The sequence below is a fragment of the Staurois parvus genome, unplaced genomic scaffold (assembly GCF_062004578.1).
Source record: "Staurois parvus isolate SC_StPar_1 unplaced genomic scaffold, SC_StPar_1.0 ptg000675l, whole genome shotgun sequence".
Taxonomy (NCBI): Eukaryota; Metazoa; Chordata; class Amphibia; order Anura; family Ranidae; genus Staurois; species Staurois parvus.
In genome coordinates, this window is record NW_028318471.1 from 474,817 (window position 1) to 500,746 (window position 25,930).

At 45.0% G+C, this 25,930-nt stretch overlaps 1 protein-coding gene across 2 annotated transcripts in view; it reads right to left on the bottom strand.

Annotated features, from left to right (window-relative positions):
- Positions 1-20,219, bottom strand: part of DYSF (dysferlin) — a 396,353-nt gene extending 376,134 nt beyond the window's left edge. For both annotated transcript variants that reach the window (XM_089652230.1, XM_089652225.1), the window contains exon 1: positions 19,930-20,219. In XM_089652230.1, coding sequence (XP_089508356.1) covers positions 19,930-20,017 — 88 coding nt within the window. In that variant the 5' untranslated portion in view covers positions 20,018-20,219. The remainder of the gene's footprint in view (positions 1-19,929) is intronic.
- Positions 20,220-25,930: the final 5,711 nt, after the last annotated feature.

Below are 25,930 nucleotides of genomic sequence, written 5' to 3' on the forward strand. Positions count from 1 at the left end.
TATTTATTTTATTTTTTTCCTTTTTTATATGTTTTATTTAAATATATATATATATATATATTTTTTTATATGTTTTATTTAAATATATCACAAATATATATATATATATATATATATATATATATATATATATATATATATTTAAAGAAAACATATAAAAAAGAAAAAAAATATATATATATATTTGTGATATAATTAAATAAAACATATAAAAAATATATATATATATATATATATATATTTAAATAAAACATATAAAAAAGGAAAAAAATAAATATATATATATATGTTTATTTATTTATATATATATATATATATATATATAAATAAATCCGGTGAATTAACAGACAAGTACCGCGAACAGTAACATAACCCTCGACCAGCTGAACCATCGAGCCGCCAACGCACCGAGCCATACTGTACAGTGTGCTTGTGGTTGGTGGTATACTCTGTATATCAGGCTGGGGCCACAGTCATGGTGCGGGGGAGGGGGAGGATATTTATAACACAAGGTGCATCTGCTGCATTCAGATCATTACTGAGCGGTTCGGTCACCGGCTGGCAAAGCCCCACTCTCTCCAGTCATCCTTTTACAGCGGCTGTTTTTGGCTTTTGACTTTTTTTTTTCCGACAGCCAGTAAACCCCCCAGCATGTTCCCAGGCTTTAACCCCTTCACGCCTAAAGCCGGCCATACATGAATAGATTTGTTTGAGAATATTCGTTTGATTTTCTAATCGTTAGGCTGGCCATACACTATACAATTTTCTGTCCAATTTCTGCCCAATGTCCTTTAGATTTACCTTAAACTGTGCAGTGCAAAGGCCTGCCTGATTGGATACAACTGAAAGTGTTGTTTAGGTTTGACCTCCTATTATATGGTTTTTGGTAAATCTAATGCCCCGTACATAGGATGAGAATATCGGATGAACGATCGGCCGTTTTTTTTCGCCTGCTAGTCTCACATCGAAAGTGAAAAGGTTACAAAAGATACGAAAATTCTCCTATGAAAGAAAAGAATTTCGAAAGTGATCTCATGTATTGCGTTGTATTTGTATTGTATTTTCAGACGACTACTGTACCGATTAAATGAAAATCGTACGATCTGGTATTATACAAGAAATATTTTTGCGCTTGTCCCTTCGCATATTGTCATACGATTTGTCGTGATCGGCTCTCAAAAGCTGTGTACTAACGATCCGATTATCGGACGATAGGTCCTCGTAAGAAAATTTTCGTACGATTTTCTTATAGTGTGTACGGGGCATTATACTGAATGCGGGGTCTGGGGAGACCAGATATAGTGAATGCAGGGTCCAGGGAGACCAGATATAGTGAATGCAGGGTCCGGGGAGACCGGATATAGTGAATGCAGGGTCCGGGGAGACCGGATATAGTGAATGCAGGGTCCGGGGAGACCAGATATAGTGAATGCGGGGTCCAGGGAGACCGGACATAGTGAATGCAGGGTCCGGGGAGACCGGATATAGTGAATGCAGGGTCCGGGGAGACCAGATATAGTGAATGCAGGGTCTGGAGAGACCAGATATAGTGAATGCAGGGTCTGGGGAGACCAGATATAGTGAATGCAGGGTCTGGAGAGACCAGATATAGTGAATGCAGGGTCCGGGGAGAGCAGATATAGTGAATGCAGGGTCCGGGGAGACCGGATATAGTGAATGCGGGGTCCTGGGAGACCAGATATAGGGAATGCAGGGTCTGGGAAGACCAGATATAGGGAATGCAGGGTCTGGGGAGACCAGATATAGCGAATGCAGGGTCTGGGGAGACCAGATATAGCGAATGCAGGGTCTGGGGAGACCAGATATAGTGAATGCAGAGTCCGGGGAGACCAGATATAGCGAATGCAGGGTCCAGGGAGATCAGATATAGCGAATGCAGGGTCTGGGGAGACCAGATATAGCGAATGCAGAGTCCGGGGAGACCAGATATAGCGAATGCAGGGTCCGGGGAGAGTGGATATAGTGAATGCAGGGTCCGGGGAGAGCGGATATAGTGAATGCAGGGTCCGGGGAGACCGGATATAGTGAATACAGGGTCCGGGGAGAGTGGATATAGTGAATGCAGGGTCCGGGGAGACTGGATATAGTGAATGCAGGGTCTGGGGAGACTGGATATAGTGAATGCAGGGTCTGGGAAGACTGGATATAGTGAATGCAGGGTCTGGGGAGACTGGATATAGTGAATGCAGGGTCCGGGGAGACACTTTAAGACATGTTTTTTCCATGGTTGTCTATAAGACACTATCGCTGAGGATTTATTTGCATCCCGTTGAAATATTTCCATCCTTGTGTGAAAGTACTCTGCTCCGTGTTATCGCACAGGACGGCACGTACTTGTTAAAATTCATTTAGGGCTCCTCTACCCCTGTCAGTCTGTGAAAAATGATTCCCAATAGCTTGCAGGCATTCAGGAGGTGATACAGCTGAATGGCTGTTTTTTTTGTTTTTTTGAACAGCCGAAGAACTCTATTTTTAATGGGAATTTTGTGCCGCACTCCCAAGTCCAGCGCCTAGCTCGCGGTTTCGGCATGGCCTCAGTCACTTGTCAGGAACAAGGCTCAACTGCCTATTTGTACTGCGACCCGTTTTGATAACTAGGCGCTCTAAGTGCTAGGTATTGCCGCTTCAGTGATCCGCTGCTGGAACGGGTGCTGGAGTCTAGAACGCTCATCCAGAAAACATAATGGCTATACAATGTGAGGGCGCTGCCAGGGGCTGCCAGTTTCCAAATGGTCAGTCCGCCCCTGGGCGCTGCACTCCCGACCAGGGGTGGACTGACAACTCATGGGGCCCCCGGCAATAGGGGATTATGGGGCCCCTGTGTCCTTGCCCAAACTCAAAAAAGCCTATGAAAAAGGTACCAGGGGCATCTCTTGCGGCCCCCTACTGACCCCGGGCCCTCGGGCAGTGCCCGAGTTTCCAAATGGTCAGTCTGCCCCTGTGCACTGCACTCATGACCAGGGGCGGACTGACAACTCATGGGGCCCCCGGGCAAAAGGGGATCATGGGGCCCCTGTGTCCTCGCCCACACCCAAAAAAGCCTATGAAAAAGCCAATGAAAGGTACCAGGGGCATCTCATGGGGCCACCTACTGACCCCGGGTCCTCGGGCAGTACCCGAGTGCTCGAATAGTCAGTCCGCCCCTGCTCCCGACAGCCCAGTTTGTGACAATAGTGAGAAGCGGCCTCAGCCTCGGCTCCACTGACGCATTTCACAAAACACATCAGTGTATGGCTTAGGACAGGGGTCTGCAACCTTTAAGACATAAAGAGCCACTTGGACCCGTTTCCGAGAGGGAAATAAAGACTGGGAGCCGCAAAACCATTGCAACATTTAAAACAAATCCGACACTGCATATATTGCAAAAAGCGCTCTGGTCATGAAGGGGGTTTAAGGGCCCAGTAAGCAAAGGGTTAACCAGGGCCACAGTGTATCGTCATAATCACAATCATAGCCTTAGGTCAGTGGTGGGCAACCTTTTTTTTCAACTGAGCCAAATCTCGCCAAAACCACGATTGAAATTTATTTTGAGAGAAACATTTTTAAAACTGAAAATACATCCCCCATATAGTAATTCATCCCCCATATAGTAATTCATCCCCCCATAGTAATTCATCCCCCATATAGCAATTCATCCCCCCTATAGTAATTCATCCCCCATATAGTAATTCATCCCCCCTACAGTAATTCATCCCCCCTATAGTAATTCATCCCTCCTATAGTAATTCATCCCCCATATAGTAATTCATCCCCCATAGTAATTCATCCCCCATATAGTAATTCATCCCCCCATAGTAATTCATCCCCCATATAGCAATTCATCCCCCCTATAGTAATTCATCCCCCATATAGTAATTCATCCCCCCTATAGTAATTCATCCCCCCTATAGTAATTCATCCCTCCTATAGTAATTCATCCCCCATATAGTAATTCATCCCCCATAGTAATTCATCCCCCATATAGTAATTAATTCATCCCCCATAGTAATTCAGCCCCCATATAGTAATTCATCCCCCATAGTAATACATCCCCCATAGTAATTCATCCCCCATATAGTAATTCATCCCCCCTATAGTAATACATCCCCCATATAGTAATTCATCCCCCATATAGTAATTCATCCCCCATATAGTAATTCATCCCCCCTATAGTAATTCATTCCCCCTGTGTCAATTCACTTACCTTTGCTCCGCGCGTTCCTCTAGCTGTGTTCCCGCGCCGTTCCGGTCTTCAGGGCGGACTGTGAGAGGAGAGGAGTTCGTCACGCTGCCCCGCCTACATCCTGACAGCCAATGTTTGGAGGAGGGAGGGGAGCGGGCGCCCGGCACATAGAAGAGCTGCATTAAAAGAGCCGCGGCTTGCCGACCCTATTGCCTGTCACCTGGTGGGCAGTGTGCTCCGGAGCCGCAGGAAAGGTGAAAAAGAGCCGCATGCGGCTCCGGAGCCGCGGGTTGCCGACACCCGGCTTAGGAGGAGCCAAGGCTGAGGCCACTTCTCACTATTATGACACACTGCGCTGTCAACAGTGCAGCTCCTTCACATCAGACGCCTATTTTTACTGCCCCCCCAACTGCAAGTGTAACCTACTGTAAGCCTTATTATTAAGACTGAACGGACAGCTTTCCTTTAAAGTAAAACTTAACTGTTCCTAAATGACCCCCGCTCCCCCTGATCTACGCTGGCCCCTAGAAAAAAAATGGTACAGCGGAGATGCACTGTCGCTCTCTTACAGGCATTTGAGAGCAGGCAGAGACTGGCAGTCTGTCTACACATGCACAGCGGATTTCCACGCATGCGTACAAATGCCACCAGCTTGTGGTGGATAGGCATTGTGGTGCAGGGTTGTCTTAGTGCATGGACACCCCAGGGCACTGCCCAGGGGCCCCAGGTGCATGGTAACCCCATGATATTAATACATTACATCATACCTGCCAACTGTCCTGGATTTGCTGGACAGTCGCGCTTTTTACTAAGCTGTCCCGGGATGGCCCAGGTAGTGTCATAGAACCTGTACTGTGCCCTCCTGATCCCAGTACTGTGCCCTCCTGACTCCCCTGTACTATGCCCTCCTGATCCCAGTACTGTGCCCTCCTGACTCCCTTGTACTGTGCCTTCCTGATCCCAGTATTGTGCTCTCCTTATCCCAGTACTGTGCCCTCCTGACACCCCAGTATTGTGCCCTTCTGACACCCCAGTATTGTGCCCTTCTGACTCCCCTGCACTGTACCCTCCTGACTCCCCTGCACTGTGCCCTCCTGACTGCCCTGTACTGTGCCCTCCTGATCCCAGTATTGTGCCCTCCTGATCCCAGTATTGTGCCCTCCTGACTCCCCTGCACTGTGCCCTCCTGACTCCCCTGTATTGTGCCCTCCTCATCCCAGTACTGTGCCCTCCTGACTCCCCTGTACTGTGCCCTCCTGATTCCCCTGTACTGTACCCTCCAGATCCCAGTATTGTGCCCTCCTGATCCCAGTACTGTGCCCTCCTGATTCCCCTGTACTGTACCCTCCAGATCCCAGTATTGTGCCCTCCTGATCCCAGTACTATGCCCTCCTCATCCCAGTACTGTGCCCTCCTGACTCCCCTGTACTGTGCCCTCCTGACTCCCCTGTACTGTGCCCTCCTGATTCCCCTGTACTGTGCCCTCCTGATTCCCCTGTACTGTACCCTCCAGATCCCAGTATTGTGCCCTCCTGATCCCAGTACTGTGCCCTCCTGACTCCCCTGTACTGAGCCTTCCTGATCCCAGTATTGTGCCCTTCTGATCCCAGTACTGTGTCCTCCTGACTCCCCTGTACTGAGCCCTCCTGATCCCAGTATTGTGCCCTCCTGACCCCAGTACTGTGCCCTTCTGACTCCCCTGTACTGAGACCTCCTGATTCCCCTGTACTGAGCCCTCCTGATCCCAGTATTGTGCCCTCCTGATCCCAGTACTGTGCCCTTCTGACTCCCCTGTACTGAGCCCTTCTGATCCCAGTATTGTGCCCTCCTGATCCCAGTATTGTGCCCTCCTGATCCCAGTACTGTGCCCTTCTGACTCCCCTGTACTGTGTCCTCCTGATTCCCCTGTACTGAGCCCTCCTGATCCCAGTATTGTGCCCTCCTGATACCAGTGTTGTGCCCTGATTCCCCTGTACTGAGCTCTCCTGATCCCAGTATTGTGCCCTCCTGATCCCAGTATTGTGCCCTCCTGACTCCCCTGTACTGTGCCCTCCTGATTCTCTCTGTACTGTGCCCTCCTGATTCCCCTGTAGTGAGCCCTCCTGATCCCAGTATTGTGCCCTCCTGATCCCAGTACTGTGCCCTTCTGACTCCCCTGTACTGTGTCCTCCTGATTCCCCCTGTACTGAGCCCTCCTGACTCCCCTGTACTGTGTCCTCCTGATCCCAGTACTGTGCCCTTCTGACTCCCCTGTACTGTGTCCTCCTGATTCCCCTGTACTGAGCCCTCCTGATCCCAGTATTGAGCCCTCCTGATCCCAGTATTGTGCCCTCCTGATCCCAGTACTGTGCCCTTCTGACTCCCCTGTACTATGCCCTCCTGATTCCCCTGTACTGAGCCCTCCTGATCCCAGTATTGTGCCCTCCTGATCCCAGTATTGTGCCCTCCTGACTCCCCTGTACTGTGCCCTCCTGATTCCCCCTGTACTGTGCCCTCCTGATTCCCCTGTACTGAGCCCTCCTGATTCCCCTGTACTGAGCCCTCCTGATCCCAGTATTGTGCCCTCCTGATTCCCCTGTACTGTGCCCTCCTGATTCCCCTGTACTGTGCCCTCCTGACTCCCCTGTACTGTGCCCTCCTGACTCCCCTGTACTGTGCCCTCCTGATTCCCCCTGTACTGTGCCCTCCTGATTCCCCTGTACTGTGCCCTCCTGACTCCCCTGTACTGTGCCCTCCTGATTCCCCTGTACTGAGCCCTCCTGATCCCAGTATTGTGCCCTCCTGATTCCCCCTGTACTGTGCCCTCCTGATTCCCCTGTACTGTGCCCTCCTGACTCCCCTGTACTGTGCCCTCCTGACTCCCCTGTACTGTGCCCTCCTGATCCCAGTATTGTGCCCTCCTGACTCCCCTGTACTGTGCCCTCCTGATCCCAGTATTGTGCCCTCCTGCCTCCCCTGTTCTGTGCCCTCCTGACTCCCCTGTATTGGGCCCTCCTGATCCCAGTATTGTGCTCTCCTGACTCCCCTGTACTATGCCCTCCTGATCCCAGTACTATGCCCTCCTGACTTCCCTGTACTGTGCCCTCCTGACTCCCCTGTATTGGGCCCTCCTGATCCCAGTATTGTGCCCTCCTGACTCCCCTGTAATATGCCCTCCTGATCCCAGTACTATGCCCTCCTGACTTCCCTGTACTGTGCCCTCCTGACTCCCCTGTACTGTGCCCTCCTGACTCCCCTGTACTGTGTCCTCCTGACTCCCCTGTACTGTGCCCTCCTGACTCCCCTGTACTGTGCCCTCCTGACTCCCCTGTACTGTGCCCTCCTGACTTCCCTATACTGTGCCCTCCTGACTCCCCTGTACTGTGTCCTCCTGATCCCAGTATTGTGCCCTCCTGACTCCCCTGTACTGTGTCCTCCTGATCCCAGTACTGTGCCCTCCTGACTCCCCTGTACTGTGCCCTCCTGACTCCCCTGTACTGTGCCCTCCTGACTCCCCTGTACTATGCCCTCCTGATCCCAGTATTGTGCACTCCTGAATCCCCTGTGCTGTGCCCTCCTGACTCCCCTGTACTGTGCCCTCCTGATCCCAGTATTGTGCCCTCCTGACTCCCCTGTACTGTGCCCTCCTGACTCCCCTGTACTATGCCCTCCGGATCCCAGTACTATGCCCTCCTGACTCCCCTGTTCTGTGCCCTCCTGACTCCCCTGTACTGTGCCCTCCTGACTCCCCTGTTCTGTGCCCTCCTGACTCCCCTGTAATATGCCCTCCTGATCCCAGTACTATGCCCTCCTGACTTCCCTATACTGTGCCCTCCTGACTCCCCTGTACTGTGTCCTCCTGATCCCAGTATTGTGCCCTCCTGACTCCCCTGTACTGTGTCCTCCTGATCCCAGTACTGTGCCCTCCTGACTCCCCTGTACTGTGCCCTCCTGACTCCCCTGTACTATGCCCTCCTGATCCCAATATTGTGCCCTCCTGACTCCCCTGTACTGTGCCCTCCTGATCCCAGTATTGTGCCCTCCTGACTCCCCTGTACTGTGCTCTTTGTGTTGATTAGTATTTGATTTGTGGCATGATTTCTTATTGTTTAAAATCAAACTTTTTTTTTAAAGTACTTATATATATGTGTTTAATTGTATCAACTACCTATAATTCTTGACTGCAGGAATGTAAATTGGGATAGGCTGGTAGGGACCCTAGTGCACTGCTTTGCCCAGGGGCCCAAGATGCTATTAAGAGGGCTCCGCTGTGGTGCCCTGTGGCATTAGTTTGCACACACAGGCACCTTCCATGCACTGCTTTGTTGTTTAGTAACACACTGCCTCATGGGATAGCTGTAATGTAGCAACTCCAAGAGACAGCGGGACCCGGCCTAGGATAGAAAATCAGAAGGGCTGCCTTGCAGCACAAAAAGAAGAAGAAATAAAAATTGAATAAAAAACATTTAGCATTTATGGAAAAGGGAGGCAGGAAGGGCAAAGTAAGACATTGTTTAGGCGATTTAAGTTCTTTTCAACGATTATGGATCAGCATTGTATTGCCCTCGTATATCATACCCCCTTTACTAGACTGTGGATATCATTAATAGATACCAGCCTGATTTCAGATGATGTCAATGACCTGGATTTACATATTCATTTCATTTATTTATTTCAGGTACTTATATAGCGCCATCAATTTACGCAGCGCTTTACATATATATTGTACATTCACATCAGTCCCTAACCCTCAAGGGGTGTACAATCTAAGGTCCTTAACATTCATACATACATGTACTAGGGACAATTTAGACAGGATCCAATTCACCTACCAGCATGTCTTTGGATATGAATAGCTAGTTAAGGAACAGCTGAAAAAGGCCTCATGCACACTTTATATTTTATTAACTTAGTTACATAGTTACATATTCTGTCTGAGAAAAGACAAAAGTTCATCCAGTTTAACCATTAAAAAAAAAAGTTATAATCCTATACCCACACTGACCCAGAGGAAGGCAAAAAAAACCAGCAAAGCATGATCCAATCTGCTCCTGCAGGGGAAAAATTATTTCCGGATCCCCCGAGAGGCAATAGGATATTCCCTGGATCAACTTTACCTATAAATGTTATATCCAGTTATATTCTGTGTATACAAGAAAGGATCCAGGACTTTCCTACAGCAATCCAGTGAGCTGGCCACAACCAACTCTTGAGGGAGTCTATTCCACATTTTCACAGCTCTTACTGTGAAGAAACCTTTCCGCGTTTGGAGACTAAATTCATGGGAAGGTCCTCTGTGATGATCTCAGGGACTCTATACCGAGTTCACTATATGAACCACTGATGATGGTGATCATATCCCCCCCTTATGTATTATATATGGTGATCATATCCCCCCTTATGTATTATACATGGAGATCATATCCCCCCTTATGTATTATACATGGAGATCATATCCCCCCCCTTATGTATTATACATGGAGATCATATCCCCCCTTATGTATTATACATGGTGATCATATCCCCCCTTATGTATTATACATGGAGATCATATCCCCCTTATGTATTATACATGGAGATCATATCCCCCCTTATGTATTGTACATGGAGATCATATCCCCCTTATGTATTATACATGGAGATCATATCCCCCCTTATGTATTATACATGGAGATCATATCCCCCCTTATGTATTATACATGGAGATCATATCCCCCTTATGTATTATACATGGTGATCATATCCCCTCTTATGTATTATACATGGAGATCATATCCCCCTTATGTATTATACATGGAGATCATATCCCCCCTTATGTATTATACATGGAGAGCATATCCCCCCCTTATGTATTATACATGGAGATCATATCCCCCTTATGTATTATACATGGAGATCATATCCCCCCTTATGTATTATACATGGAGATCATATCCCCCCTTATGTATTATACATGGAGATCATATCCCCCCTTATGTATTATACATGGAGATCATATCCCCCCCTTATGTATTATACATGGAGATCATATCCCCCCTTATGTATTATACATGGAGATCATATCCCACTTATGTATTATACATGGAGATCATATCCCCCTCATGTATTATACATGGAGATCATATCCCCCTTATGTATTGTACATGGTGATCATATCCCCCCTTATGTATTATACATGGAGATCATATCCCCCCTTATGTATTATACATGGAGAGAAGATCCCCCCTTATGTATTATACATGGAGATCATATCCCCCTTATGTATTATACATGGAGATCATATCCCCCCTTATGTATTATACATGGTGATCATATCCCCCCTTTTGTATTATACATGGAGATCATATCCCCCCTTATGTATTATACATGGAGATCACATCCCCCCTTATGTATTATACATGGAGATCATATCCCCCTTATGTATTATACATGGAGATCATATCCCCCTTATGTATTATACATGGTGATCATATCCCCCCCTTATGTATTATACATGGTGATCATATCCCCCCTTATGTATTATACATGGTGATCATATCCCCCTTATGTATTATACATGGTGATCATATCCCCCCCTTATGTATTATACATGGTGTTCATATCCCCCTTATGTATTATACATGGTGATCATATCCCCCTTATGTATTATACGTGGTGATCATACCCCCCCTTATGTATTATACATGGAGATCATATCCCCCCTTATGTATTATACATGGAGATCATATCCCCCCTTATGTATTATACATGGAGATCATATCCCCCCTTATGTATTATACATGGAGATCATATCCCCCCCTTATATATTATACATGGAGAACATATCCCCCCTTATGTATTATACATGGAGATCATATCCCCCCTTATGTATTATACATGGAGATCATATCCCCCCTTATGTATTATACATGGAGATCATATCCCCCCTTATGTATTATACATGGAGATTATATCCACCCCTTATGTATTATACATGGTGATCATATCCCCCCTTATGTATTATACATGGAGATCATATCCCCCCTTATGTATTATACATGGAGATCATATCCCCCTTATGAATTATACATGGAGATCATATCCCCCCTTATGTATTATACATGGAGATCATATCCCCCTTTATGTATTATACATTATTATTATTATTATTACTACGAGTTTATATAGCGCCAAAGGGTTTGCTCAGCGCTGTACAATAGGGGGGACAATACATGGCACAGTACAACAACAACAAACAATGTACGAGGGGAAAGAGGGCCCTACTCTTACGAGCTTACAATCTAGGAGACGAGCTTACATGGAGATCATATCCCCCTTATGTATTATACATGGAGATCATATCCCCCCTTATGTATTATACATGGAGATCAAATCCCCCCTTATGTATTATACATGGTGATCATATCCCCCCTTATGTATTATACATGATGATCATATCCCCCCTTATGTATTATACATGGAGATCATATCCCCCCTTATGTATTATACATGGTGATCATATCCCCTCTTATGTATTATACATTGAGATCATATCCCCCTTATGTATTATACATGGAGATCATATCCCCCCTTATGTATTATACATGGAGATCAAATCCCCCCTTATGTATTATACATGGTGATCATATCCCCCCTTATGTATTATACATGATGATCATATCCCCCCTTATGTATTATACATGGAGATCATATCCCCCCTTATGTATTATACATGGTGATCATATCCCCCCCTTATGTATTATACATGGAGATCATATCCCCCCCTTATGTATTATACATGGAGATCATATCCCCCTTATGTATTATACATGGTGATCATATCCCCCCTTATGTATTATACATGGAGATCATATCCTCCCTTATGTATTATACATGGAGATCATATCCCCCCCTTATGTATTATACATGGTGATCATATCCCCCCCTTATGTATTATACATGGAGATCATATCCCCCCTTATGTATTATACATGGAGATCATATCCCCCCTTATGTATTATACATGGTGATCATATCCCTCTTATGTATTATACATGGTGATCATATCCCCCCTTATGTATTATACATGGTGATCATATCCCCCCCTTATGTATTATACATGGAGATTATATCCCCCCTTATGTATTATACATGGTGATCATATCCCCCTTATGTATTATACATGGAGATCATATCCCCCTTATGTATTATACATGGAGATCATATCCCCCCTTATGTATTATACATGGAGATCATATCCCCCCTTATGTATTATACATGGAGATCATATCCCCCCTTATGTATTATACATGGAGATCATATCCCCCCTTATGTATTATACATGGTGATCATATCCCCCCTCATGTATTATACATGGTGATCATATCCCCCCTTATGTATTATACATGAAGATCATATCCCCCCTTATGTATTATACATGGAGATCATATCCCCCCTTATGTATTATACATGGAGATCATATCCCCCCTTATGTATTATACATGGAGATCATATCCCCCCTTATGTATTATACATGGAGATTATATCCACCCCTTATGTATTATACATGGTGATCATATCCCCCCTTATGTATTATACATGGAGATCATATCCCCCCTTATGTATTATACATGGAGATCATATCCTCCCTTATGTATTATACAGGGAGATCATATCCCCCTTATGTATTATACATGGAGATCATATCCCCCCTTATGTATTATACATGGAGATCATATCCCCCTTATGAATTATACATGGAGATCATATCCCCCCTTATGTATTATACATGGAGATCATATCCCCCTTTATGTATTATACATTATTATTATTATTATTACTACGAGTTTATATAGCGCCAAAGGGTTTGCTCAGCGCTGTACAATAGGGGGGACAATACATGGCACAGTACAACAACAACAAACAATGTACGAGGGGAAAGAGGGCCCTACTCTTACGAGCTTACAATCTAGGAGACGAGCTTACATGGAGATCATATCCCCCTTATGTATTATACATGGAGATCATATCCCCCCTTATGTATTATACATGGAGATCAAATCCCCCCTTATGTATTATACATGGTGATCATATCCCCCCTTATGTATTATACATGATGATCATATCCCCCCTTATGTATTATACATGGAGATCATATCCCCCCTTATGTATTATACATGGTGATCATATCCCCTCTTATGTATTATACATTGAGATCATATCCCCCTTATGTATTATACATGGAGATCATATCCCCCCTTATGTATTATACATGGAGATCAAATCCCCCCTTATGTATTATACATGGAGATCATATCCCCCCTTATGTATTATACATGGAGATCATATCCCCCCTTATGTATTATACATGGAGATCATTTCCCCCCTTATGTATTATACATGGAGATCATATCCCCCCTTATGTATTATACATGGTGATCATATCCCCCCCTCATGTATTATACATGGTGATCATATCCCCCCTTATGTATTATACATGGAGATCATATCCCCCCTTATGTATTATACATGGAGATCATATCCCCCCTTATGTATTATACATGGAGATCATATCCCCCCTTATGTATTATACATGGAGATCATATCCCCCCTTATGTATTATACATGGAGATCATTTCCCCCCTTATGTATTATACATGGAGATCATATCCCCCCTTATGTATTATACATGGTGATCATATCCCCCCTCATGTATTATACATGGTGATCATATCCCCCCTTATGTATTATACATGGAGATCATATCCCCCCTTATGTATTATACATGGAGATCATATCCCCCCTTATGTATTATACATGGAGATCATATCCCCCCTTATGTATTATACATGGAGATCACATCCCCCCTTATGTATTATACATGGAGATCATATCCCCCTTATGTATTATACATGGAGATCATATCTCCCCATTATGTATTATACATGGAGATCATATCCCCCCTTATGTATTATACATGGAGATCATTTCCCCCTATGTATTATACATGGAGATCATATCCCCCCTTATGTATTATACATGGTGATCATATCCCCCCTTATGTATTATACATGGTGATCATATCCCCCCTTATGTATTATACATGGAGATCATACCCCCCTTATGTATTATACATGGAGATCATATCCCCCCTTATGTATAATACATGGTGATCATATCCCCCCTTATGTATTATACATGGTGATCATATCCCCCCTTATGTATTATACATGGTGATCATATCCCTCCTTATGTATTATACATGGAGATCATATCCCCCCATATGTATTATACATGGTGATCATATCCCCCCTTATGTATTATACATGGAGATCATATCCCCCCTTATGTATTATACATGGTGATCATATCCCTCCTTATGTATTATACATGGAGATCATATCCCCCCATATGTATTATACATGGTGATCATATCCCCCCTTATGTATTATACATGGAGATCATATCCCCCTTATGTATTATACATGGAGATCATATCCCCCTTATGTATTATACATGGAGATCATATCCCCCTTTATGTATTATACATGGAGATCATATCCCCCCTTATGTATTATACATGGAGATCATATCCCCCCTTATGTATTATACATGGAGATCATATCCCCCCTTATGTATTATACATGGTGATCATATCCCCCCTTATGTATTATACATGGAGATCATATCCCCCCTTATGTATTATACATGGAGATCATATCTCCCCTTATGTATTATACATGGAGAGATCATATCCCCCTTATGTATTATACATGGAGATCATATCCCCCCTTATGTATTATACATGGAGATCATATCCCCCCTTATGTATTATACATGGTGATCATATCCCTCCTTATGTATTATACATGGAGATCATATCCCCCCATATGTATTATACATGGTGATCATATCCCCCCTTATGTATTATACATGGAGATCATATCCCCCTTATGTATTATACATGGAGATCATATCCCCCTTATGTATTATACATGGAGATCATATCCCCCTTTATGTATTATACATGGAGATCATATCCCCCCTTATGTATTATACATGGAGATCATATCCCCCTTATGTATTATACATGGAGATCATATCCCTCCTTATGTATAATACATGGTGATCATATCCCCCCTTATGTATTATACATGGTGATCATATCCCCCCTTATGTATTATACATGGAGATCATATCCCCCTTATGTATTATATATGGTGATCATATCCCCCCTTATGTATTATACATGGTGATCATATCCCCCCTTATGTATTATACATGGAGATCATATCCCCCCTTATGTATTATACATGGTGATCATATCCCCCCTTATGTATTATATATGGTGATCATATCCCCCCTTATGTATTATACATGGTGATCATATCCCCCCTTATGTATTATACATGGAGATCATATCCCCCCTTATGTATTATACATGGTGATCATATCCCCCCTTATGTATTATACATGGTGATCATATCCCCCCTTATGTATTATACATGGAGATCATATCCCCCCCTTATGTATTATACATGGTGATCATATCCCCCCTTATGTATTATACATGGAGGTCATATCCCCCTTATGTATTATACATGGAGATCATATCCCCCTTATGTATTATACATGGTGATCATATCCCCCTTATATATTATACATGGTGATCATATCCCCCCTTATGTATTATACATGGTGATCATATCCCCCCTTATGTATTATACATGGAGATCATATCCCCCCTTATGTATTATACATGGAGATCATATCTCCCCTTATGTATTATACATGGAGATCATATCCCCCCTTATGTATTATACATGGAGAGATCATATCCCCCCCTTATGTATTATACATGGAGATCATATCCCCCCTTATGTATTATACATGGAGATCATATCCCCCCTTATGTATTATACATGGTGATCATATCCCCCCTTATGTATTATACATGGACATCATATCCCCTCCTAATCTCCTTCTCAAGAGAGAATGAATTCAGTTCCTCTAATCTGTCCCCATAGCTGAGCTCCTCCTAGATGCCTTTCCTCCTGGCAGCGGAATTTTGGCAGAAAAAATTGCTTGACGCTTCAAAATGCATTTTTGGTGCATTTTGCCTCATCAGGTGTTTGGACATTAATTAATTTCATTGGCCAGAATATTCATTGTACTCTGGCCATTAAAATGGATCAACACATTTAGATGCATGTAGACGTCAATTTTGTGCCAAGTCTTCGTTGCTCCCTGACGCACTGGCAGTGGGTTTTCCTGCCTCTAAACGCCTATGTGTGCAGGGAGTGTGGGGAAACGTTAATTGTGCAGCTCCCACCTGACCGAGCCCCCGATGGGTGGGGTGAAACATGTCAGGGGGTGTGGCTGGAGCAGAGTCTGAGGCCATTCCACTCATCTGACTCTCAGGGTTGGTCTTGAGCGGCGTCCGTCCCTCTGCCTATGTATGCATGGACACACAGACTAACATTCAGGGACAATTAGAGGCAGGGAAAAAAGAAAAAAAAGCCAGATGCCCCTCGGAGAAACTGAAAAATCATCCACTGTGTTCAAGGCCTAGGATTTTATTATATTTGTTTAATGAAAAAAAAAGTATATAAAAAATACACAAGAGGAACCCTGATGGGGACTCTGTTGTAAGGGTGGACTCTGATGGGGATGCTGATGTAAAGGTGGTCACTGATGGGAAATCCAATGTAAAGAGGGACCCTGGAGACTCCGATGTAAGGGTGGACTCTGATGGGGATGCTGATGTAAAGGTGGTCACTGATGGGATCTCCGATGTAAGGAGGGACACTGATGGGGACTCCGATATAAGGGTGGACTCTGATGGGGATGATGATGTAAGGGTGGTCTCTGATGGGAACTCCGATGTAAAGAGGGACCCTGGAGACTCCGATGTAAGGGTGGACTCTGATGGGGATGCTGATGTAAAGTTGGTCACTGATGGGGACTCTGATGTAAGGAGGGACACTGATGGGGACTCCGATGTAAGGGTGGACTCTGATGGGGATGATGATGTAAGGGTGGTCTCTGATGGGAACTCCAATGTAAAGAGGGACCCTGGAGACTCCGATGTAAGGGTGGACTCTTATGGGGACTCCGATGTAAGGGTGGACTCTGATGGGAACCCTGATGTAAGGGTGGTCTGTGATGGGGACTCCGATGTAAGGGTGGTCTCTGATGGGGATGCTGATGTAAAGGTGGTCTCTGATGGAGACTCTGATGTAAGGGTGGTCTCTGATGGGGACTCCGATGTAAGGGTGGACTCTGATAGAGACTCTAATGTAAGGAGGTACCCTGATGGGCTCAAGTTTTTCTTTACAGAAGCTTTTCTCTGTTCTCTTAAGGAGGGACCCTGATGTAGACTCTGATGTAAGGGTGGACTCTGATGGTGATGCTGATATAAGGGTGGTCACTGATGGGAACTCTGACATAAGGAGGGACAGTGATGGGGACTCCGATGTAAGGGTGGACTCTGATGGGTATGCTGATGTAAAGGTGGTCTCTGATGAGGACTCCGATGTAAGGAAGGACCCTGATGGAGACTCCAATGTAAGGGTGGACTCTAATGGGGAAGATGATGTAAGGGTGGTCTCTGATGGGGACTCCAATGTAAGGAGGGACCCTGATGGAGACTCCGTTGTAAGGGTGGACTCTGATGGGTATGCTGATGTAAAGGTGGTTTCTGATGGGGACTCCGATGTAAGGAGGGACCCTGATGGAGACTCCAATGTAAGGGTGGACTCTGATGGGGAAGATGATGTAAGGGTGGTCTCTGATGGGGACTCCAATGTAAGGAGGGACCCTGATGGAGACTCCGTTGTAAGGCTGGACTCTGATGGGGATGATGATGTAAGGGTGGTCTCTGATGAGGACTGCGATGTAAGCAGGGACCCTTATGGAGACTCCGATGTAAGGGTGGACTCTGATGGGGAAGATGATGTAAGGGTGGTCGCTGATGGCGACTCCGATGTAAGGAGGGACCCTGATGGGGACTCTGATGTAAGGGTGGACTCTGATGGGGATGATGATGTAAAGGTGGTCTCTGATGGGGACACCGATGTGAGGATGGACTCTGATGGGGACTCTGATGTAAGGGTGGTCTCTGATGGGGATGCTGATGTAAGGGTGGACTCTGATGGGGACTCTGATGTAAGGGTGGACCCTGATGGGGACTCTGATGTAAGGGTGGACTCTGATGGGGACTCCGAGTAAAATATAATCATTCATTTAAATTCAACTTGTTTGTTTATAAAAAGGGATTTTTCTTGTCCAGAAATATCTAATAATACATTCGATGTGCCCCCCCTCCCCCCCCCCCCTGGACTGAAAAGTTTGGAGACCACCGCAGTGGACAACGCCATCATTTAACCCTTGCAGTGCTGGGGGCGGCACTGCGCAGTGAAATCCCACAGATACTCCCGGGATTTATTATTATTATTATTATTATTATACAGGATTTATATGGCGCCAACAGTTTGCTCAGCGCTTTACAATATAACGGGAGACAATACAGCAACAATACAGTTCAATACAAGAGGGATAGGAGGGCCTGATCCTGGGAGCTTACAATCTAGGAGGGAGGGGCTGATCCTGGGAGCTGACAATCTAGGAGGGAGGGGCTGATCCTGGGAGCTGACAATCTAGGAGGGAGGGGCTGATCCTGGGAGCTGACAATCTAGGAGGGAGGGGCTGATCCTGGGAGCTGACAATCTAGGAGGGAGGGGCTGATCCTGGGAGTTTACAATCTAGGAGGGAGGGGCTGATCCTGGGAGCTTACAATCTAGGAGGGAGGGGCTGATCCTGGGAGCTGACAATCTAGGAGGGAGGGGCTGATCCTGGGAGCTGACAATCTAGGAGGGAGGGGCTGATCCTGGGAGCTTACAATCTAGGAGGGAGGGGCTGATCCTGGGAGCTGACAATCTAGGAGGGAGGGGCTGATCCTGGGAGCTGACAATCTAGGAGGGAGGGGCTGATCCTGGGAGCTGACAATCTAGGAGGGAGGGGCTGATCCTGGGAGCTGACAATCTAGGAGGGAGGGGCTGATCCTGGGAGCTGACAATCTAGGAGGGAGGGGCTGATCCTGGGAGCTGACAATCTAGGAGGGAGGGGCTGATCCTGGGAGCTGACAATCTAGGAGGGAGGGGCTGATCCTGGGAGCTGACAATCTAGGAGGGAGGGGCTGATCCTGGGAGCTGACAATCTAGGAGGGAGGGCTGATCCTGGGAGTTTACAATCTAGGAGGGAGGGGCTGATCCTGGGAGCTTACAATCTAGGAGGGAGGGGCTGATCCTGGGAGCTGACAATCTAGGAGGGAGGGGCTGATCCTGGGAGCTGACAATCTAGGAGGGAGGGCTGATCCTGGGAGCTGACAATCTAGGAGGGAGGGGCTGATCCTGGGAGCTTACAATCTAGGAGGGAGGGGCTGATCCTGGGAGCTGACAATCTAGGAGGGAGGGGCTGATCCTGGGAGCTGACAATCTAGGAGGGAGGGGCTGATCCTGGGAGCTGACAATCTAGGAGGGAGGGGCTGATCCTGGGAGCTGACAATCTAGGAGGGAGGGGCTGATCCTGGGAGCTGACAATCTAGGACAGAATTGGAATGTATCCGCAGACGAGGTAACAAGGCTGGGAATCGGTATCGTCCTGCTGGGTATTGTAAAGGATATTCCTGGCCTTTCCCAAAATACCAGCAGCTGTCATCGCACTGTCATGTCATGCATGGTGCTCCCCCCCCCCCAGCACTGAGCATGCTGCCCCTCAGCACAACTTACCCTGGACGACCACAGAGCAGTAGGTGTCACTGATGTCGGTGTCAGGGGTCTGCACATTCTCTGCGTGGAGAATGAAAACGCGAAGCATTGCTGCTGCTGCCTCTGCGGCTGGGTGTAGCACCCTCCCTGGCTGCAAGTTGCTGGCAGCACCCTCTCCTCTCCTCCCGGATGGCTGAGCTCTCTGCACTGACTGCTGACACACACAAGCGGCTATCCAAAGCCCCAACCTGCCCACTGACACAGCACTGACACATGTGCTGGTCACACTGACATCTGCCCACTCCCAGCACACTGGACAGCACGGCTCTTCCTACCGGCAGGAATACAACACACAGGACTGAGTCAGGAGAATCTCACATTCATCGCTTTCGGATTCTCCTGGAGATCTGCAATACAGTCCAGGAACTTTTTTTTTTTAATTCATTTTTTTTTTTAGTTTACATTTTTTTAATAAAATTTTTTATTAAAATTTAATTTATTTATTTTTTTAATGATTTGCTAATTGTTTGTTTTAATTTTGTTAGATGTATTGAGTACTGTCCGTGATACTTTTTTTTTTATATTTGCACTAACATGCAATTTTCAGGACAAGCTTTCGGGATATGTCCCCCTCTTCAGCCCGCATGTGATTCGCACAGGAACCGCGCCGCTGTCACATACAGGTCAAATCGCACCACACCCCCACCAAAAAAGGTGCAGGATGCTCTTTTTGGTCCTCACTAGAATCAGATCGCATGGGTACAGGGGTGGACTGAGAACTCATGGGGCCCCGGGCTATAGAGGATCATGGGGCCCCTGTTTCCTCCCCCACACTCAAACCACACCCAAAAAAGCCTATGAAAGGAACTAGGGGCATCTCATGGGGCCCCCTACTGACCCAGTGCCCGAGTGCTCGAATGGTCAGTCCACCACTGTTCCAGTGTCACTTGTCCCAGAGACACCAAGTGAGAGGAAGTCCAAAAGTCACCGATTGTCACCATCACATGCAGGGGTGGACTGACAACTCATGGGGCCTCCGGGCAATAGGGGATCATGGGGCCCCTGTGTCCTCACGCACACTTAAACCACACCCAAAAAAGCCTATGAAAGGTACTAGGGGCATCTCATGGGGCCCCCTACTGACCCTTGGCCCTCGGGCAGTGCCCGAGTGCTTAAATGGTCAGTCCACTACTGCATGAGTATTCACACCTATGCGATCCGATTCTGCACATCGCACCGCGTTTTGCGGACCGATTTCAGGTTGTTGTTAACTTAACCCCTTCATGCCTGAGCCTCCCGCCCCTTTAAGGGTTCCAAAAGCCAGGAGGTGGGGCGGGGTTTAGGGTCATGTGATGCGCCGTCTTGGCAGTCACATGATCGGGAAAGGTCCCGATCGAAAGAGGAGATCGGGACCTTTCCGTGAGTACCGGACGTGTGCTGGGAGCGCGCTCAGCACATATGTCTTTTTTTAATGGAACACAAATGTGCGGCCGCTCGCCGTCTAGGCTCAGATGCCGGGAGGCCACATATTTGTGTGCGGTCGGCGTGAAGAGGTTAACACACACCTGCAGCGGTTCGCATGAATGGGGTGCAATTCTGATGCGGTGTGGAATTCACACAGAAAACACTGAGAATTCTGCACCGCATCAGTGTGAACCCGGGCTCAAGGTCCAAGGAGTACTGATTGGATCTTGAAGAAGGGGACCCCGAAAGCTTGTCCTGAAAATTGTATGTTAGTGCAAATCCCTCCCTCTTAGATTGTAAGCTCCCAGGATCAGGCCCTCCTATCCCTCTTGTATTGAACTGTATTGTTGCTGTATTGTCTCCCGTTATATTGTAAAGCGCTGAGCAAACTGTTGGCGCTATAAATCCTGTATAATAATAATAATAATATATAAATCCTGTATAATAATAATAATAATATATAAATCCTGTATAATAATAATAATAATAATAATAATAAATCTTGTATAATAATAATAATAATAATAATAATAATAAATCCTGTATAATAATAATAATAATAATAATAATAAATCCTATATAATAATAATAATAATAATAAATCCTGTATAATAATAATAATAATAAATCTTGTATACTAATAATAATAATAAAAAATCCTGTATAATAATAATAATAATAATAATAATAATAATAAATCCTGTATAATAATAATAATAATAATAATAAATCCTGTATAATAATAATATATAAATCCTGTATAATAATAATAATAAATCCTGTATAATAATAATAATAATAAATCCTGTATAATAATAATAATAATAATAATAATAAATCCTATATAATAATAATAATAATACAAAAAGGATCACTGACAGTACTCAATTGTTTCTATCGTAAGCGCACTAATACGGCTACAATCACCTCAAGTTTGGATTTATTTAACCCCTCGCCCTCCAGAGGATTTCCCCCTGTTCCTGACCAGGAAATTTTTTTCGATACAGTGCTGCGTTACTTTACCTGACAATTGTGCGGTCATGCAACGCTGCACCCAAATTAAATTTATTTCCTTTGTGAAGCTTTCTTTCAGTGCTAGTTGATCACCTCTGAGCTTTTAATTTTTTTGTGCTATAAACAAAAAAGACTGACAATTTTGAAAAAAGAAAACAATATTTTTGGACTTTTTGCTATTAAACACGTCCAGTAAAAAAATAAAAAAATCTAATTTCATCATAAATTTAGGGCAAAATGTATTCTGCTCCGTGTCTTTGCTAAAACAAAATGCCAATACGTGTAAATTAATTGTTTTACGTGAAAGTTATAGTGTTTACAAATGGCGGTATATATATACTGGAATTTTTTTTTTTACTAGTAATGGCGGCGATCAGAGACTTATAGCAGGACTGCGGCGGGCTTTCTGACACTGGGGGGGAACTGACTAACTGCCACTGACATCCCCAGTGACACCAATACAGTGATCAGTGCTAATAAAAGCCCTAACACTGTACTAATGGCACTGGACAGGAAGGGGTTAACATGAGGGGCGATCAAAGGGTTAACTGTGTGCTGTTTTACTAGGGAGGCAGAGAAATACACAGCAGCATGTCCTTGCTGGCAGGAGAGAGACCTGTGTTGTTTACACACAGGTCTTTCCCCTATCAGCTTTCCCTGATGATCGTCAGGTGCCGGCGGGGAAACTCCGGCTGGGACCCGGTGATTGACATGCCTAGCCACCAACGGCGGCACAGGTAGGGAGGCGCGCACGAGCACTCCCTACCCAGAAATCCAAATCACACATACATATATATATATATATATATACACCGCGTTCCAAATTATTATGCGAATTCTATTTAAGTGTCACAAAGATGAAATATTTTGTTTTTCAGTGTAACTCATGGATGGCATTGTGTGTCAGGGCTCTTTTGATCACTGAAAACAATCTTGGACACCTGTGATAATTAGATTGGCAGGTGAGCCCAATTTAAGGAAAAACTACTAAAGGAGGGCATTCCACATTATTAAGCAGAGCACCATTTTCAAGCAATATGGGGGAAGAAAAAGGATCTCTCTGCTGCCGAAAAGAGTGAAATAGTTCAATGCCTTGGACGAGGTATGAAAACATTCGATATTTCACGAAAACGTAAGCGTGATCATCGCACTATGAAGAGATTTGTGGCTGATTCAGAGCACAGACGGGTTTGTGCAGATAAAGGCACATTGAGGAAGATTTCTGCCAGATCCATGCATCGGATCAAGAGAGCAGCTGCTAAAATCCCATTACATAGCAGCAAACAGATATTTGAAGCTGCTGGTGCCTCTGGAGTCCCACGGACATCAAGGTGTAGAGTCCTCCAGAGTCTTGCAACTGTGCATAAACCTTCTATTCGGCCACCACTAACCAATGCTCACAAGCAGAAACGGCTGCATTGGGCAGAAAAATACATGAAGACTAATTTTCAAACAGCTCTGTTCACTGATGAGTGCCGTGCAACCCTGGATGGTCCAGATGGATAGAGTAGTGGATGGTTGGTGGACGGCCACCCTGTTCCAACAAGGCTGCGACGTCAGCAAGGCGGTGGTGGAGTCATGTTTTGGGCCGGAATCATGGTAACAGAGTGGGTCGGCCCCTTTAGAGCCCCCGAAGGTGTAAAGATGACCTCTGCAAAGTATGTGGAGTTTATGACTGACCACTTTCTTCCCTGGTACAGAAGGAAGAACTATGCTTTCCGTAATAAAATCATCTTCATACATGACAATGCACCATCTCATGCTGCAAAGAATACCTCCGCATCAATGGCTGTTATGGGGATAAAAGGAGAGAAAGTCATGGTGTGGCCTCCATCCTCCCCTGACCTCAATCCTATTGAGAACCGTTGGAGCATCCTCAAGCAAAAGATCTATGAGGGTGGGAGGCAGTTTACATCCACACAGCAGCTCTGGGAGGCTATTCTGACATCTGGCAAACAAATTCAAGCAGAAACTGTCCAAAAACTCACAAGTTCAATGGATGCAAGACTTGTGAAGCTGCTATCAAATAAGGGGTCCTATATTACAATGTAACGTGATCTGTTCAAATGTTTAAAAAGTTAAAATGTTGTTAAAAGTTTGATTGAAATAGCTTTTGATTTCAGTAAATATGCTGCAAACACAACAAATGGCAATTTTCATTTCTTTACAACCTAGAAAGTGTTTTGAAACTTCCTGTGCGGAATAATCCGGAACAAAAATCCTGTTATCATTAGGAGGTTTGTTCAATAAAATGTGAATTGTACTCTTATAGTTGATAACATGAGAATTATGCTGACCGTTATTTACATCAATTATTTAGGTAAATGAGAAAAATATAATTTGCATAATAATTTGGAACACGGTGTATATGTGTGTGTGTGTGATTTTACACAGCCCTGACCAGTACTTCTACTATGGGGGGGGGGGGGAGCAGTTAAAAAGGTACCAGCATGAGTTTACAACGTGTAATGTATATCTGTGACTGTGCTGCACCCATATCAGTTAGCATGGTCCCCAGCTGTCCATAGGCAATTCTTTAACCACTTCAATACCGGATCCTTTCACCCCCTTCCTGCCCAGGCCATTTTCAAGTTTTCAGCACTGTCACACTTTGAGTGACAATTGCGAAGTCATGCAACACTGGACCCAGATGAAATTTTTATAATTTTTTTTCACACAAAGAACTTTTTTTGGTGGTATTTAAAGCGGACCTCCGACCAAAAGGGGAATTTTTTCTTTAAGTACTGGTCCCACGCTCTCCGTGAGGAATTGGCACCTTTGGGGAGCGGGTACCAGATTTTGACAGGTACCTGCTCCTACTAACGCTGCGAACGCCTCGGCGATCGGAAGCAGAAGTCATCCTCCTCCCTCCCCGTAGTCTTCTGTGACAGATCCCAGAAGACTACGGGGCCATTCACAAAGTGCAGTGCTACTTGCGCATGCTAAGTGGGCACCCGGCTGTGAAGCCACAAGCCGGATGCTCACACTTAAAATGCCGGCTCCGGGGAACGAGGATGGCCGGTGAGACGGGCTGTGATTAGGACATCACTGGACCGAGGGACAGGTAAGTGTTTTTTTTTTTAAAAGTCAGCAGCTACAGTTTTCATAGCTGCCGACTTTTATTTATTTATTTATTTATTTTTTTGGTTTAACTGGAGCTCAGCTTTAGTCACCACGGGGGGTTTTTTTAATTTTGCTATATAAATGAAAAAATGCCTTTTTTTTTATATCCATATTTTTTTTAGTTTCTGCTGCAAAATTTTGCAAATAAATAATTCTATAATAATGTCTTCATAAATTTTGTCCAAAATGTATTCTGCTACATTTCTTTAGTACGAATAACGCAAATCAGTGTTTGTTATTTAGCCTGTGTGAAAGTTCTAGAGTCTACAAACTATGATCGCTGTGATTGGTCACATCGATCACATGGTACTTGGGCTAATCACAGCTGTCACAGATCGTGTTGCTGCACTCCCCACACGCGAGGCACACGAGCAGGACGACTTATGTTGCTTGATAGCTGTTACACAGCGCAGGTGTATGA